At 44.2% G+C, this 17102-nt stretch overlaps 1 protein-coding gene across 4 annotated transcripts in view; it reads right to left on the bottom strand.

The window, feature by feature from the left end:
* RUNX1 (RUNX family transcription factor 1) overlaps positions 1–17102 on the bottom strand; it is a 258688-nt gene that overhangs the window by 31887 nt on the left and 209699 nt on the right. For 3 of the 4 annotated variants that reach the window (XM_039480494.2, XM_074389308.1, XM_074389307.1), the window contains one exon: positions 14564–14755. The exons of the other annotated variant lie outside the window; for it this stretch is intronic. In XM_039480494.2, coding sequence (XP_039336428.1) covers positions 14564–14755 — 192 coding nt within the window. The remainder of the gene's footprint in view (positions 1–14563; positions 14756–17102) is intronic. 4 annotated transcript variants of the gene reach the window in all.

Here is a 17102-nt window from a genome sequence, read left to right as displayed (position 1 = left end):
GGGCTCACGCCTGTAATCCCAGCACTTTGGGAGGCCGAGGCAAGCGGATCACCTGTAGTCAGGAGTTTGAGACCAGCCTGGCTGGCATAGTGATACCCCATCTGTACTAAAAATACACAGAAATTTAGCCAGGTGTGGTGGTGGACTCTGTAATTCACTCGGTAATCCCAGTTACTCAGGAGGCTGATGCAGGAGAATTGCTTGAACCTGGGAAGTGGAGGCTGCAGTGAGCCTGGGTGACAAGAGTGAAACATCGTCTCAAAAAAAAAAAAACAGAAAAAACAAAAAAAAACCAACCCAGAATCACTCCTCCTTAGCATGAATTCAACATTTTAAAAGTGGTGGAGACTCAGAAGCAGCATATGATATTGAACTCAACCACGGGGACCTAGCATCTCTCTGAGATGGTGTATTTCTAGAAAAAGGCAGTGTGAGGCACAGCATGGTTCGGTGCCCAAGTGAATGATGCACCCTAACCCCAGAGACTTTGTTCCTAGGCTACCTCTGAGGCAGAACCACACCAGCCAATGGGAAGAGCACTGGGCCAGGAGCCCAAAAACCTGGATGTTAGGTCTGCCCCTAATTGGAAAAATCACTGAAATTCCCTGGGCCTCAAGTTGTCTCATGAGTAAAATATAGGGCTTTGAGCAAAGAAGTTTAAGGTCCTTTCAACTTTTAACAGTTTACCATTTGGTCTTGTGCAGCAGTGGTTATGGGAAGTTCTACTGTTTGAGTTTATCCAAGGAAACAAAACTCAAATGAAAATACCACTAAAACTACGACTAGCTTTGTCCACTCTGGGGCTATAATCACTCCCGAGGAAGAAGGAGACACCAGGGGGAATTATTGCAGAGTAGCTGTGTGACTCGGAGAAGACCAATGGGTACAATTACCTGGTGATACACCAATGCCACCAATGAGGGCACACAGATAGCAATGATAGTAAAAAGAATAACACTGACCATTTATTAAGTATCGACAGTGTACCAGGATCCATGCTAAATATTTGATAAAAATATATCTCAATCCTTGCGATGACTTTGTGAAAGATTGATAAATAACAGTGCTTCCCATGTGCTGCGCATCAAGTGATTTCTGCATGCTAACTCATTTAATCCTCACAGTGCTCCCATGAGTTAGGAGCTATCATGGCTACGATGGTTTGCAGAGGGGGAGCAGTGTCACAGAGGAATTACAGACCTACGTTCTGCCTTCCTTATCAAGTGCATTCTGCAGGCTGCCAAGTGTCTTCTGAGTCCCTTCTGAGGATGAGATGGAAAGGGTAGCTCTACCTGCCTGGGGAGAGGGACGGACAGAAGAACTGACTTCTGCCTCCACATCTCCAGGATGCTGTGTCTTCCTCTGAGGGAGCCATGAATGACCAGGGAGAAAGTTCAAAAATAAGAACAATTTTTTATAGAGCTGTGAATGCCTTCCCCTCCCCTACCCCAAGGCGTGAAAGAATCAAATGAAGAAATCGGGAAGAGATTCTGGCATAGGAATAACAAGATTTCCCTTCCCTTCCACATGAATTGGCCATCAGTAATTTTGCACAAATTCAATTTCGAAGTCATGCTTCGTAATTTGTGGTAAATCATATTAAATTAAACAGATCCATGTCTGGGCAATGACTTCTCTCATTTAGGAACATATGGTGGCTCAGAGCCTCTCACACAGCAAAACTATAAATGCTTCTTCCAATACAGCAGCAGAGTGAGGGGCGCTGGGGCAGCCCTACTAGTTTTCCTGAGAATGTTCATTAGGGGTGACCATTCATTCATGGGAACTGCAGTATCCAGAATGACAGAATGACAGAATATTAGTGTTTAAGACAACTCAGTTAATCACTTCCATGACAGACGAGGGTCTGGAACTTGGTGGTAAAGGAAACCGTGCCCAGTCACATGAAAACAGAGCAGGCACCACAGGCAGGACCTTCCGGGCAATGCTCCCCCTAACCATGTCATGCACCTACAGGTGATTGGCGGTGGGGATTCAATGAACAAACACCATTGGTCTGTTCTATAAATACGAGCTATCATTATTTTATGACTCCCTTTAGTAAACATATGAACCAGGCAATATCCTTGTCATAATCTTGCTGTCTTAGCTGCTCTATGATAACCCAGGTATAGACACAATCGCAAACAAAGGCTACCATTTTAAAATGGGAAAGTGGGTGAGTCTAACGCTTCGAAAGCTTCTGCATTCATCTTTAAGATACCAGCCTTCCTGGACAACCAAAAGAAGCACTTCTTAAAACTCGGGCAATTTTTATGGCTGTTCCACACAGCGGGTGATTTACAACAAAGTACAGATGAAGATTAACCGGCCTTGAGATGGGAGAGCTAAATAAACCACTTAACGGGCCGAAAGGCCAAGTCGAGCCCTTGAGCTTGTGCTGACTTTTACAGATATTTAAATAACTTTATCATTATACAATTTGCCATCTGATATGTGCAGAGAGATGCACTAATGGAGGGAGAGTGGCCACAACAGTGTAATAATCCCATGAGACTTCATAAAACCACCGTGTTCGCTTCCCTCATATGACCTGCAACTCCAGGAAGTGCTATCCCTAGTCACGTGATTTCTTCCTCCCTTTTCATCTTGAGATAATCTTTAATAAAATCCCAAAGCAAGTGTACATATATAGTCCTTCTAGTGATGTAAGGAGGAACTGGCACAGCATGAGCTCTCTGGGTCCTGGATCTGGCTTTGGAATGACTCAGGTTGAACACATAAAGCCATAAGGTAAAGAGGACATCATCCATAGCAGGAACTGGCAATTTACAGGGCTGGGAAACTTAACTGTCCCAGACAAGAGAGCTCCTGACACCCAAGCTAGCACTGACTCAGCGGGGGCCTTGAGGCCTGACTCAGAGGTATTCCCTAGAGATGCTTTGCTTTTATGACACCAACTAAAGGATCCTACAGTGTCCTCCATACTTCCAGGAGGATTGAGCTGGCTGCTACAATGGCCCAAGTCTTATTAAACAGACCTGATCATGTTGCCTTACGGAGGCTCAGATGACCCAATTCAGATTGCGTGGAAGAACCAGGACAGTTGAAAAATTAAGCACCATTTCCATGCCTGGTGGTTTTTCTTCTGAGACGGAGTTTCACTCTTGTTGCCCAGGCTGGAGTGCAGTGGTGCAATCTTGGCTCGCTGCAACCTCTGCCTCCCAGGTTCAAGAGATTCTCCTGCCTCAGCCTTCCAAGTAGCTGGGATTACAGGCACTCACCACTACACCCAGCTAATTTTTGTATTTTTAGTAGAGACCTTGCCATGTTGGCCAGGCTGGTCTTGAACTCCTGACCTCAGGTGATCCACCCGCCTCAGTATCCCAAAGTGCTGGGATTATAGGCGTGAGCCACTGTGCCCCGCCCCTGGCCTGTTTTAAAGCTCAAGTTTCATGCCACCCAATAGCGGTTAGGTGACATGAGACTCACAGGTTAGGAACACCATCTCCTCTTCCCTCTGTCCACACTAATTCCCTCTAGGAAACAAAGTAGGGGATTTCATCTTTAAGAAAAAGCATCCCCTTCCAAAAAGGTTAGTTAATTCCCATAATAGGATTTATAGAGATCAGAACTGGAAGATGCTTTTCAAAATCTTGAAACCCTATTTAGAAAGTTCTAAACCCTAAACATGACCCTAAGGTCATATGGAATCATGATTGTGCCCAGGACAGTGGCACTTCATCCTGTGTCTGGAGGAAGTGGTTGTCTTTTCTGTACAATCTTTCCTACGCATGATTCAGCCGAACATTTAGTGCCACTATTCCGTTTTCTCTTAAAAATACTTGTTTCTGCCGGGTGCAGTGGCTCAAGCCTGTAATCCCAGCACTTTGGGAGGCCGAGGTGGGTGGATCACGAGGTCAAGAGATCGAGACCATCCTGGTCAACACGGTGAAACCACGCCTCTACTAAAAAGTACAAAAAATTAGCTGGGCATGGTGGCACATGCCTGTAATCCCAGCTACTCAGGAGGCTGAGGCAGGAGAATTGCCTGAACCCAGGAGGCGGAGGCATTGCACTCCAGCCTGGGTAACAAGAGCGAAACTCTGTCTCAAAAAAAAAAAAAAAAAAAAAAAAAAAGCTTGTTTCTTTAAAACAGAAAATGGTCTGTTCCATGCCATTTAGGGGAGCGTGAACCGGCTAAAACTCAACCAGAAGACTTTCCATAGTTGGCTAATCAGAAATCACCTGAATAAGAGGTGGTACATTCTTTCCCTATCAATTTTCAGGAGTGCACAGAGACAAAAACAAACATGATTGGTCAATGTTTGTTTTTAGGGCGAGTTCTATACTATTTTTCTATTATTATTTTGCTTTATTTACTGTGGTTGGTAACTGAATCTCTAACATCAAAACATAAGATGTTCTGCCAGAAAGAGATTACAGAAGAAAAGTCTATGAAAAGAAACTGGGTTTGTCAGTGAAGATTTTATTTACAGGAGTTTTGCAATCCGTATCTTTAATCTCCATAACAATTGGGCTATTCTACTGCTTTGAAGGCAATTGTTCAATAAGGAGAAATTCCCTGTGAGGCCAAGGCTTGGAAGGAGAAATGTGACTGGGCTAGTGACAATTGAGGCAAGTGAAACCCTCTGCTTCTATAGATGTCCCCTAAAAGTCAGGGTGGGGTGTTCTGAGGGCCAGAGGGAAATAAGCAAAGACAGAGGTAATAAAAGCCCTTCAGCATCATTTAAATCACAAATGCTGGATTTTACAGAGCTCCCAAATAACTGAATTCGAGCAGGCCTGAATTTCTGTTCCATAAGGCAAGGAAAAATCACACAGATGAGTAAAACCAACTCAGTCTGGAGAACCGTGCCTGATAAGAAAACCCAAGGAGTGACTTTCTAAGAACGCAGAAAGTAGCTTTCTAAGTAGAGTTGTTTTTCATATCAGCATATATTGTTCGTTTTCTCTCAATATAAACTTTTGGTAAACTTGATACTACCTCATGACTACAGTAAAACTTTCTTTTTTAAATATCCAAATTTAAAAGTCTATCTTCAGGTGATTTGTAAATCACCCTCCTTTTGAAATGGGTGTGTGAAATGGCAATAAAGTCACTTTTTAAAAAGGCAGCTTGCTTCAGAACAACATGCCCGGCTTTGGGAGGTCAAATTCTTGAGTCCATCCCAACTGGCTGGCTTTGGTCATCATGTCACCTTCTGTTCCCATCCTTCTGTTCCTACCATCTAAGCTGTCATGAGCTTTGGGAGGCTAGGGCAAGAGGCACCTGGGCCTCCTGTTTCCCTATCTAGCACTGTCTCCTGGACACAGGGAAGAATGCTCTTTCTCTATCACTGTCAGGACGTCTGGTTCCATCTGCATAGGTGCTCTAGAAAATATTAAGAAATATCCAATCTCGTCTAGAAAAAAAAAAATCATACATTTTTCTGGCTGGGAAGTAAAGGTACCATGATGTTGGGATCAAACAAACGATGGACTGAGGTTATAGTAACATGATTGGGGCATTCATGCATGCGATGTTGAGTTCACATTTACCTGTCCACTGTGTTTGTTTTGGGGGGTGGACTTGGGAGAGTTATCTCTGGTCTCACCTGCTGTCCCTGGTCAATGGTCTGATATCCCCTATCCTTTGTACAAAGAAACAGTAGTTTGGATGGTGGCTCCAGGAAAGATATGTCCATTTCCTGAGCCCCAGAACTGTGACTGTGTGACCATATTTGGTAAAAGGGCCTTTGAAGCTATGATTAAGTGAAGGATCTTGAGTTCATCGTGAACGATCTGGGTGGGCCTCAGTAAGAGACAGAGAGGAGACCACACAAAGGAGGCCATATAAAGAGGGAAGAAAATGTTGGAATGATACAGTCTGATACAGTCACAGGCCAAAGAATGCCACCAATGGCTGGAAGAGACAAGGAAGTATCCTCCCCTATAGCCTTCAGCGAAAGTATGGTCTTGCCAACACTTTGATTTTGGACTTCTGGCCTCCAGAACTAGGAAAGAATACATTTCTGTTGTTTGAAGCCACCAAGTTTGTGGTTATTTGTTAAAACAGCCACAGGAAACTACTATACTTGTGCTGTGGTTTGACTGTGTTCCTCAAAAGTTCACATGTTGGAAACTTGGATGCCACTGCGGTGTTGTTGAGTGACGGGGTCTTTGCAGGGAGCAAATGGGTCATGAGGATCTGCCCTCATAAACGGATTAATGCCATAATCGCACGAGTGGGTTATTGCTGAAGTGCCTTTGTTATAAAAGCAAGCTCTCTTGCACACACTTTCTTGTGCCCCTTGCTTTCTGCCATGGGTTAATGCAGCAAGGACCTCAGCAGATGCCAGCACCATGCGCTTAGACTTTCTAGCCTCCAGAACCATATGAAATAAATTTCCTTTTTTTCTTTTCTTTTTTTGAGACAGAGTCTCTCTGTCACCCAGGCTGGAGTACAGTAGTGTGATGATCTCAGCTCACTGCAACCTCCACTCCCCGGCTCAAGTAGCTCTTCTGCCTCAGCCTCCTGAGTAGCTAGGACTCAGGTGTGTGCCACCATGCCCAGCTAAACTTTCCTGTATTTTTAGTCGAGATGGGGGTTTCACCATGTTGGCCAGGCTGGTCTCAAACTCCTGACCTTAGATGATCTGCCCACCTTGGCCTCCCAAAGTGCTGGGATTACAGGCATGGGCCACTGTGCCCGGCTGTGAAATAAATCTATTTTTTTTTTTTTGGAAATTACGCAGTCACAGGAATTTGTTTTAACAAAGGAACTAAGACAGAAAGTTGGTACCAAGAAGTGGGGTTGTTATTACAATGAACACCTGCAAGTGTGTAAGTGGCTTTGGAACTGCTTAACAGGTGAATGCTGAACAAATCTGGAGGAGCAGGCTAGGAAAAGCCTGCATTGCCAAGGACTGTTCGGCCACTGGGGCAATTCTGGTGAGGGTGCTGAAAGAAGACCTCAGAACTAGGGGAAGTCTAAATCTTCGTAGAGATTACTTAAGTGTTTGTGACCAGAGTGCTGGTAGAATGCTGGTAAAGGCCATTCTGATGAGGCTGCAGATGGAAATGTGGAACAAGGTACTGGAAACTGGAGTAAAGGCCGTATTTATAAAATATACAGTTGCAAAGAGCTGGGTGAAATTGTGTCCATGTCCTAGGACTTAACGGAATGTAGAACTCAAGAGGGATGAACTAGGATATCTGTAGAAGAAACACCTAAGCAGCAAAGCAGTGAGGCTGCTGGATGGCTACTTTTAACTACATGTAGTGAGCTATGATAGCAAAAGAATGACTTAAAGATGAAAAGAGAAGCAGAATGAAAAGATTTCAAAAATTCACAGCCTGGCCAGGTAAAGAGTGAAAGTGTATTTGGAAGAGAATAGTAAGGGTGTGGCCAAGCAACCATTTGCCAAAGAGATTAGTATGAATGGGAAGAAGACCCGAAAAAGTATTTCAGAGATCTTGGAGGTTGCTCCTCCCATCATAGGCCCAGAGCTCTAGGAGGGTAGAATGCCTTTAGGGGACAGGCCCAGGGCACCCTCCATGGGCTCACTGCCTCTAGTCTCTGCTTCCTGCATCTTGGTACAGCACACCTTAGCCACCCCAGCTGTGCCTTCAGTGGGCCTAGGTGTAGGCTAGGCTGCCATTCTGAAGGGCACAAGCAGTGCACCTTGATGGTCTCTGTGTGGTGCTAATTCTGTAGGCATGCAGAATACATGCTGTGGAAGCATGGCTTCCTCCACCTAGATTATGAAGGATGCCACAGACTGTGTAGAAGCTCAGCCCAAGACCTACCAGAGGGGAATACCAGTACAGACAGTACCTACCAAGGCAGTGTTGAACAGAAATGCGGGGTTGAAGCTGCCACAGAGAGTCTGCACTAAGGCTGTGCCTAATGGAAACAGAATTGGGGCTATCTCTGAGAACCCAGAACGGTAGAGCCACGAGTGTGCAACACTAGCCTGGTAATGCTGCGGATACAAGACTTCAACCTGACAGCGCTGAATTTGGGCTAAGCCCAGCAAAGCTGCAGAGGCAGGGCTGCCTGAGGCCTTGGGGGCCTAGCCTTAGCCTCATTGTATCCAGAAGGCAAAACATGGAGTCAAAGGAGATTATTTTCCAGTTTTAAGATTTAATGTTGTTTACCCTGTTGGATTTTGAACTTATTTGGGACCAGTTACCCCTATTTTCTTGCCTGTTTTTCGCCTTTGGAGTGGGAATTTCTACCCTGTGTCTGTCCCACCATTATATTTTGAAGTATTGTAGAAAACTTGTTTTGATTTCACAGCCTCAAAGCCAATGCAATTTGCTTTAAATTTTTCCTTGCATCTCACCCATATCTAGTTTAGGCAAGACTTTGGACTTCAGATTTTGAGTTAATGCTGGAAAGCGTTAAGACGTTTGGGACCACTGGGATGGAATAAATGTATTTTTTAAAATGAGAAGCACATGAATTTGGAGAGGTCAGAAGTGGAATGCTATGGTTTGAATGTGTCTTTCCAAAAGTTCCTATGTTGGAAACTTGGTTGCCATCACAGCGATGTGGAGAGGTGGGGCCTTTGGGAAGTGACTGAGTCATAAGGCTTCCATTCTCACGAATGAGGTAATGCTATCGTTGAGGGAGTAAGTTAGTTATCATGGAGGTTGCTTTGTTATAAAAGCGAGCTCTCTCACATATGCTCTCTTGCCCTTCCACCTATCTGCCATGGGATGACTCTCACCAGATGATGGCACCATGCTCTTGGACTTCCCAGCCTCCAGAACTGTGAGGCAAATAAACTTATTTTCTTTATATATTATCCAGTCTATAATATGTAAGACTAAGACAACTTGACATTATTGATGTTGATCATAACAGCTAACAGTTTTTGAATGTTAACCATAGACTGGCTCTAACGTCTACTGCTTTATGTTTCACAGTGGTCCTGGGATCTGCTAGTATTATTAATTATTGCTCCCCTTTTGCAGATAAGAATACCAAGGTTTTCAGAGGTTAAGTAACTTGCCAAAAATCCCATGGTGAATGTGATAGAAACTAAGGCAGTTTGCCTGTTGAGCCCTCATTGTTTCTTAGCCATTACCGTCTGCTTTCTTGACTATTAGATTCCCAGCTTAAAACTTCTGATATTTAGCAATCGATATCAAATAAATGTTCCAACTACAACTTTGCTGAAACTATTATTCTTTCAAATGAAACCATTTAGTGCTTGGGTATGCTGGCCTACATATTTACAAGCATAAGGGGAAAGTTCAGAACATATTCAGTCTACAGAAGAAATATTTTATCATTAAGATCAAGCTCTACAGTGAATCTTTTTTTTTTTCTTCTAATGAGCAAGGGTATCCACCAGGTACTAACATCATGCTCCTAAAAACATGGTCTAATCACCTTAAATGACATCCATGAAAATGTTTGGTCTGAAAATGAAGACCCACTAAAATGTGGTTTATGATTACTATGCTGCTGACAGCTCACCATATTGGTGGCTCTTTTGAAGGGCTGATTTATTAAGTACTTAGCTGTAAGATGCTTGTAAATACATCACAAGTGTTTAAGTAGTACTGTTCAAGGGAGTACTGCATTGGTAACTATGTCTATCCATAAATAGAGCACAGAGAAAAAAATACAGAGTCGGGCTACCACTCTAAGCGTGGTCAAGTAACTTAAATGAGTGACTAGAAAGCAAGGATAACAGACTAAGCCCAAAACTCAAGAAACAAAGAGCACAAGTAAACCAGGACGCAAAGGCCTTCGGGCTTTTTTCTTAAAGAAGAAAACCAAGCTTCGCTTTCCCTTTATTCTTCTTTCTCCTTTTCTGAATATCCACAAGGCAATTCCTTAGTTTGCATTTTCCAAACTTTCCTTAAATTCACACTTTATGTTGCACCAGCTAAGAACATAAAAATCGGTAACTGAGTTCTCAGTTCTGCTTTGAGAGTGCCTCTCATTCTATTAACTTATAACTTCACGGTCTGCTTAGGGAAGGGGGGCAGGAGGCAGCTCACACTCCACAAGCCAACAGAGGGCTCTACACCCTGCAGTCATCTCATTGGTTTTCCTTTTCTTCTCTCTCTCCCTTTTTTCCTTTAATTATTTTTATTTATTCATGTGAACATCTGATGCAGGCTTGTTTTCAGGGTAAGATCCTAATGCTGTAGACCTAGAAAGGCTTTCATATCCTACTACATCAAGTTAACAGTTATTTTTAAATAAAATAATTCATCTTTCTTGTTTATTAATTTCTCACACTCAGAATATGTTACTTTGTGTAACCATTGAATGACCATTTATAGATTTACATATCAGGATTTCTGATGTTTGATTGTAGCCTCCACTTCCCAGGTAATCAAATAGCCTCAACCTGCTTTGATTTTATGCTTCAAATTGCTAGAAGAGTAAGTCAGGTGGGGTGGGAGGACGAGAGAGAGAGAGAGAGAGAGAGAGAGAGAGAGAGAGAGAGAGCACGAGAAAGAGAGAGACGGACAGGAAAGCAATGCAATGCAGTTGGATATTTTATATCCAAGGCTGGAAAGAGCATTTATCTCCTCCTCCTACAGGAAGGCGGAAAGGTTTTCTTCCTTTTTTCTATCCAGATGATAAAGAGAGAATCAGACTGATTTAAATAACTCCATACAACTGAGACACAGAGTCGATTCAATATCTCAGAGTTTTGCAGACAGCAACACCAGAATATAGTCTTTCCTAAGTAACTTTAATTTGGGGAGAAAATAATTAGCAAGACAAAAGTTACCTGGAATACTAAAAAATCAGGAGATGATTTGAGAGGTCAGGGGCCCCTCTTGGCCATATGGAACTCTCAAAGTGAGGCACGCATACTCATAAAAGTGGATGGATATTGACTGGGTTTGGATGATAAGCACTTGGTCTCAACGGACTTCAAAAGTAGGAAGGTAAAGGCCCCAGTAAAGTCAACAGAGTGGCTGGTAAGCCTTCTCCCTGCTTATTCACCCCTCTTTCACTCTTATTTAGAGATTCATTACTCTGAGTTTTCTTTCTCCCAAACTTTATAAACAAATGCACATGGACCAAAGGAGACAGTTTACTAAGGTGCCCACCACAGAGCCTGGCCCCAAAGTTCTTCTTATCAACTTATAATAGAACACGTTCAATACAGGACTGCCAAGTGAGTGAATAACCCAGCACTTCTTCCATCTCTCCTTTGGTGACTGGGATTCTTCTCGACACTGGCCAGCCCTGTAGTAAATCGATCCTTGACCCAAGAGTGCACGCCCAGGGAACGGCTACCCCACCTGCATTGGCCTTGCACCCAGAAGGTCTGGGTTTGTGTCCAAGTTCATCACTTACAATCTTTGGGATACTGGGTAATTTTTAACCTCAGAAGTTCGAATTCTCTGTTTATAAACCATACCAAAGGATTATTGAGGGAATGGAATAATGTGTACAAATGTCAGACCCATGTCAAACTAGCTCACAACTGGTCCAGCTAAAGAGTTAAACCTTCTGCCTACATGTTTATGGCAACCAACATGCAGTACAACAGAACGGACTTCCTAATTTATCTAGGTTTCAGTTTTCTGTACCAGCATCTATTACTCCATCCTCGTATTCCCAGAAAGGAGGAAATTACGACACCTTCAATGTGATACATCATATTTGGTCAATCGGGGTGAAATTTTAAAATCACTTGCTTGGGTTGCCCGAAGCCTTCTCTAGATGGGAGTTGTATCTGGACAGGCATTGGTACTACCAGCTCTAGAATCTTCCCTGTTCCATCTCTTGAAAGAAATTAAAAAGAGATTCTAAGATTTGATGGTAGAAGTTAACGCTGGTATCTTAACTGGTGGAAATGCGTAGCTCAAGGGTCTACTCATGACAAAATGGCTTTCTATTCCATTTTAAGAGCGGGTAAAATAGGAAGTTGAAATAAACCTCAGCCCTTTAATAGTTAAGATCTCAACAAATAAACAGTGGTGTAGTGGCGTGGCCACCTGTACCGTGCTTCAGATAATTTGAGATGTCTATTTTGAGTGACCCTCCAGCACATGTGATTCTAGCAAAGCAAGCTCTCCAAGCCCCCAGTTACTGACATTTCTGTAAAACTGGCAAACATTGACGCATCTGGACAGCACTGCTGTAGAACTGCTCTGACAACTTGGATATTTTTCTTAAAACTACCACTGCCATTTCAAAGGGAGCCATAAACACACGCTGTATTTTTTAAAGTATCTTCATAAATATAGAAACTTCAGGGCTAAGCCTGGAAAATAAGCATTTTCCTCCATGTCAAGAACAAACTGAAGGTCTTGGCTGAACAAGACTTGCATATTATGCCAGTTAACTTTCCAATTTCAAGAGAAAAAGCCCAGGGGTCTACTCAAAACATGATTAGTATAAAACAGCATTTTCTTATAGGAAAGAAAGAACGAAAGAAAAAGTCATTTCACATGAAAATATTCTGGATGCTTACTTTTTAAAAGTTGTTCCTACAATTTTACAAGTGAAGTACTGAATATCAAATTCATATTTTGGAAAGAAAGAACACCAGCAATATAGTTCACACATTCTTTAGAGTAGCAACCAGGCCCCTAGGGAACCCTAAAAGCAAGTCATGATTTCTTAAATGTTACAGAACTAAAACGTTTTCAAAAGGAACAAAAAAGGGGTGATGCTTGGTGTTAAACCTGATACTCTGCTAAGCATACAGGACTCCAAAGAGCTGATGAGTGCCCACTGCAGAGTCCATAATAATGCTTTCGCCCAGCAGCTTCAGAGGATGAGAATTCAATGTGCAACTGCCCCCATTTTTTTTTTTTAGTAAAGAGGCATATCTCATGAAGAAGGAAATCAGATTAGATTCCCTGGTCATGAAAAGACAAGGCAACTCAATGGTGACAATTTCAATTTTCCCTCATGTGGCTGAATTTTCCATTGCCTTTAAAAAAGCTTAAGACTTTTTGTTCCAATATCAGCAGTAAAAGGCAATCCCTTCATCAACCTAGTAATATAAATGGCCAGTTAAGCAATGAGAAACTAAGAATAAACAGAGCCTTCCTTTGGATTTTGCACATGAGTGGCTGATGTGAATTAGTTTACTGAAGATGATGTGAATTAGTGTAAATGGACTTAAAGGTAAGATGAAAGAATCTCCTTGATAGTTGTACCCTCTTTGGAAACAAGGTATTGTTTCACTCCAAGCCCATCTCACTTACTTAACATACCATTTGACCTAATTTACCATCTACGCTTGTATTTCGAAATTTAAAAAAATCAACGTATACATTTTAAATCATTATTAATAATTATTATGTAATAGGAAACCAATTGTTTCATGGGTCTTCTTCCTAAATACACCTAAATGAATCTATCGATGAGAGGCAGCCCCCCAAAACATCAAGCTTTAGGTTTCTTTCTGTTTGTTTACAGAAGGGCTACTCCACAGACAGGCCACTTAGCTGTGTGCGTAGTATCTTCTGGGAAGATTTATTTGAAAATTTTCCAATCAAGTAAAAGAACCTCCCCCAGAAACCTGTGAGAGCTAATGGAATGGGCTGTCAAGCTCTGTGGGAGACAGTAGGGATGCCTTTTGAGAACCCGTGTTTTAACCCAAAAAGAGAGCTACTTGCCTGTAAACCCAAAGGAACAGATGACACTTGTACATCCCACAGTACAACTCACATACAGAAAATTCCCAGGGAAGCTAATTCCTGCTGTCCGAGAGGGGCAAGGAGCCACCACATCTGTTGCTGGCCACCTGCCCTTTTCTCCAGATGTGTTGCTTATCTGTTCCTTAACAAGTCTGCTACTTTGAGAAAGAAATATTACTGTAAACCATATCACATACAGCTGCATCCTGCATGGCACAGAGAAAAGTCTGCATTTTGGATTTTTGAAACGATATCACAGAGCAAACAGTCATTGACGTCAGTGGTTCTACAGTGTAAATGAACTTCTTGTATTATCTAATTTGGCACAGTGGGCCCTAAGCAATTACTGCATTTTACAGTGCTTTTGCAATTGCCAGCTCGCCCCATGGGATGGGGGGACCTGCATTCTATATCGATTTGCAAATGAGACTCTTGATGTGATGGCATCCATACATTTCTACTATTTCTTCATAATAAAAAAAATTAGATACAAATCCCACAAATAATCTGGTAATAAAAAGAACCTAAAACATCCCCATCTTTACCTTGCTTGACGTGTGTGTGTGTGTGTGTGTGTGTGTGTGTGTGTGTGTGTGTGTGTTCAAGCCTAATGGGTAGGTAAAAAAGATAGCATAGCCAAGGCTAACTCTTAAAAAATTCAAGAGAGCTATCTAGCCAATATGGATATCCACACCCAGAGCGCCCGCATATCCTCTGCAGCCGTGCTTCTCCTTGCGGGGATCTGGTTTCAGTGCAGATCTGACTCAGTGGGCCTGGGCTGGGGCCCAAGACCCTGCATTTCTAACAGCTCCCAGGTGGTGCTGTTGGTTTGAGGCCTCTCGCTCAGCATCAAGGGGAAATCCCAGTTGGTCTGGGAGGGTTTTTGCACACGAGACTCGGCTGTGGGTGGTGGCCCAGGTGCAGGAAAGGCGGGCAGTGGGCTCCATCTGGTACTTACCCTGCATCTGACTCTGAGGCTGAGGGTTAAAGGCAGTGGAGTGGTTCAGGGAGGCGCGAGGGTTGGGCGTGGGGGCTGGGTGGTGTGGGCTGACCCTCATGGCTGTACGCCGCAGCTGCTCCAGTTCACTGAGCCGCTCGGAAAAGGACAAGCTCCCGGGCTTGGGCTGATCATCTAGTTTCTGCCGATGTCCTATTGCGGGGAGCAGGGAAGGGAGGGGATGGGAAGAGGGAAGGGAGGCAGGGAAGGAGGGAGGGAAGAGATCAGAAAATGTATTGTGGATTTCCTAAAATTGGGGCTTTTCTCGTCTTTCCCCTCTCTCTTCCCTCACCCCAGCATAGACTTGCTAGAGATCTGCCCATTGGGCTAGCTGCCAGTGGGAATTTGGGGCCACTGTCCTCTCAGCAGAATGGGCCCCCTTTCACCACCCTGGCCACAGAGTGCTCCCCCACTCTGGGCCTCAGCACCCTCCCCAACCCTCTACACCAACTTCCATTGGGCAGAACTCAGGGGGATACGGAGCTTGGTGGTGGTGATGATGCCGAGAGGGAAAGAGGTGCATTAATTGTTGGCACATGGCCACATGCCAGGGGCTACGCTGTGGCAGCCAGGAAAGGTGGTCTCCCAGGGGCATCAGAACGGCTGTTCCTTACTGCAAACCCAACCACGTGCAAGTTTTGGAGGCAGCAAAGTGGGCCCTGGAGCTTAGCGGCAGGGCCCCCTCCAAGAGGAAATGAGGCATGGCTGCAAACCCACAGCCCCTGGGGAGGTCAGATTTCCAGGTACACACAGGGCATCCTCAGCCCCTCTCCTTCTCCCTCTCCTTCTCCTCACAGGCTTTTCACAAGCATTCCTTCTTCCCTGAAGCCGGCTCCCCTCTGTATCCCTGAGAAAAAGTTGACAGGAAGGCCTCGCCTGTGACTTGTCCAATATTCCCAGCAGAATAGGCCCACAGGAGCCCAGAGGGAGCTACAGCCCATCTGGAGAGCTTCCCCATGAGGCTCAGGACTCCAGGGTAGGATGGTAGGTCCCTCAGTGTCTATACAGATAGCAAGTGTCCTCATCATGCTCTTCACCAAAACAACTGTCACCAGGAAGCAGCAAGCAGAGGCCGCTTACAGGGGATTGGGGTCTACAGTTCTCTCAAGATGTCCTTAAACCAGGGCCAGTCCTGTCCAGCAGAGCTAAGGCTCCAAGGTAGGGAGGTAGCTGCAGGAGGCCTGAGCCATTCATTTCTCTTTTAAAGAGAATGGCCTCCTGCTGCTTCCTCAGCCTTGTGGTTCCAATAAAGAGTCCTTGATCAATTGCACAACCCGTTCCCTATTGTCAAGAGGCCTCAAAGCCAGGTTGAGAAGCAGCCTGACCGCTGCCCCCATAAAGTCCTCTTTCACATGCCCTGACCCAATCCTAGATCAGAAAAAGGCCCCCTTGATTCCACTCCCGTGGCCTTGAGTAAGAACGGGACACGAGAAGTGCACTGTAGTCCAGCTCCCGATGGCTACGATTACAAAATTAAATGGTATAACTTGCATTATGGCTGCAAATCTCCATGCCTGGCCATTTCTTCCTGCTGCCAGGCCCCTTGGCACAGTTGACACTGTCTCAAATTCCAGACCAGAAAAAAGGGCCCACTATAATGCAGTGATTTTATCATTAACAAGACCTGTTTGGCTCCAAAATGAGGAAAAGTACTTAAGCATAATATTTGTGTAGTTCAAATGCAATGCTCCCTCTTGTCATGTGTCACCAAGGCAAATCTGGACTCTGATTCAGCGCTCCAGCCCAGAACACAGGACTTGAATGCAAACAGCCTGAGTCATGCAGGCTCAGCACACATGTGGGAGGCCTCTTCTGGTCTGAGTATTTTAAGCACCAGCTTTGTGGATGAAAGGCCACGCGGCCAGGTCCCGGAGCAACCGTCATCCTTTCTTTCCCTCAGAAGTATGAAAACATCTTTTTTTCTGCAACACTCTGTGTTGGTCAGTCATGGTGTGATTCAGTGCTTCTGGATGAAGCCTTCCTAGCTCCTCCCTCCTCTTATCTCTGCCATACAGAGTTGACTTCCTGATGATCAAACTGAAAAATCTGCAGTTTTCTTGCAGAAAAACAAACAATTCCAATGGAACACTCATTCAAAACATAATAACTCAGCCCTTTGTGGTGGCTCACGCCCTGTAATCCCAGCACTTTGGGAGGCTGAGGTGGGCGGATCACAAGGTCAGGGGATAGAGGCCATCTTGGTTAACATGGTGAAACCCCGTCTCTACTAAAAATACAAAAGATTGGCCAAGTGTGGTGGCAGGTGCCTATAGTTCCAGCTACTAGGAGGCTGAGGCAGGAGAATCACTTTAACATAGGAGGTGGAGCATGCAGTGAGCTGAGATCATGCCACTGCACTCCAACCTGGGCGACAGAGCGAGACTCCATCTCAAAAAAAACAAAAACAAAAACAAAAACCCAAAAACGAAAAAACACTTCAGCCTTTTAACTGCCTACCACAGTCTAATGCCTGGCATTATGAGTTGGGAAAAGAAGAAGG

This window comes from Saimiri boliviensis, chromosome 18 (genome assembly GCF_048565385.1).
Source record: "Saimiri boliviensis isolate mSaiBol1 chromosome 18, mSaiBol1.pri, whole genome shotgun sequence".
Lineage (NCBI taxonomy): Eukaryota > Metazoa > Chordata > Mammalia > Primates > Cebidae > Saimiri > Saimiri boliviensis.
Note: the sequence above shows the minus strand (reverse complement) of the source record. Positions and strands in the feature narration are given on the sequence as shown.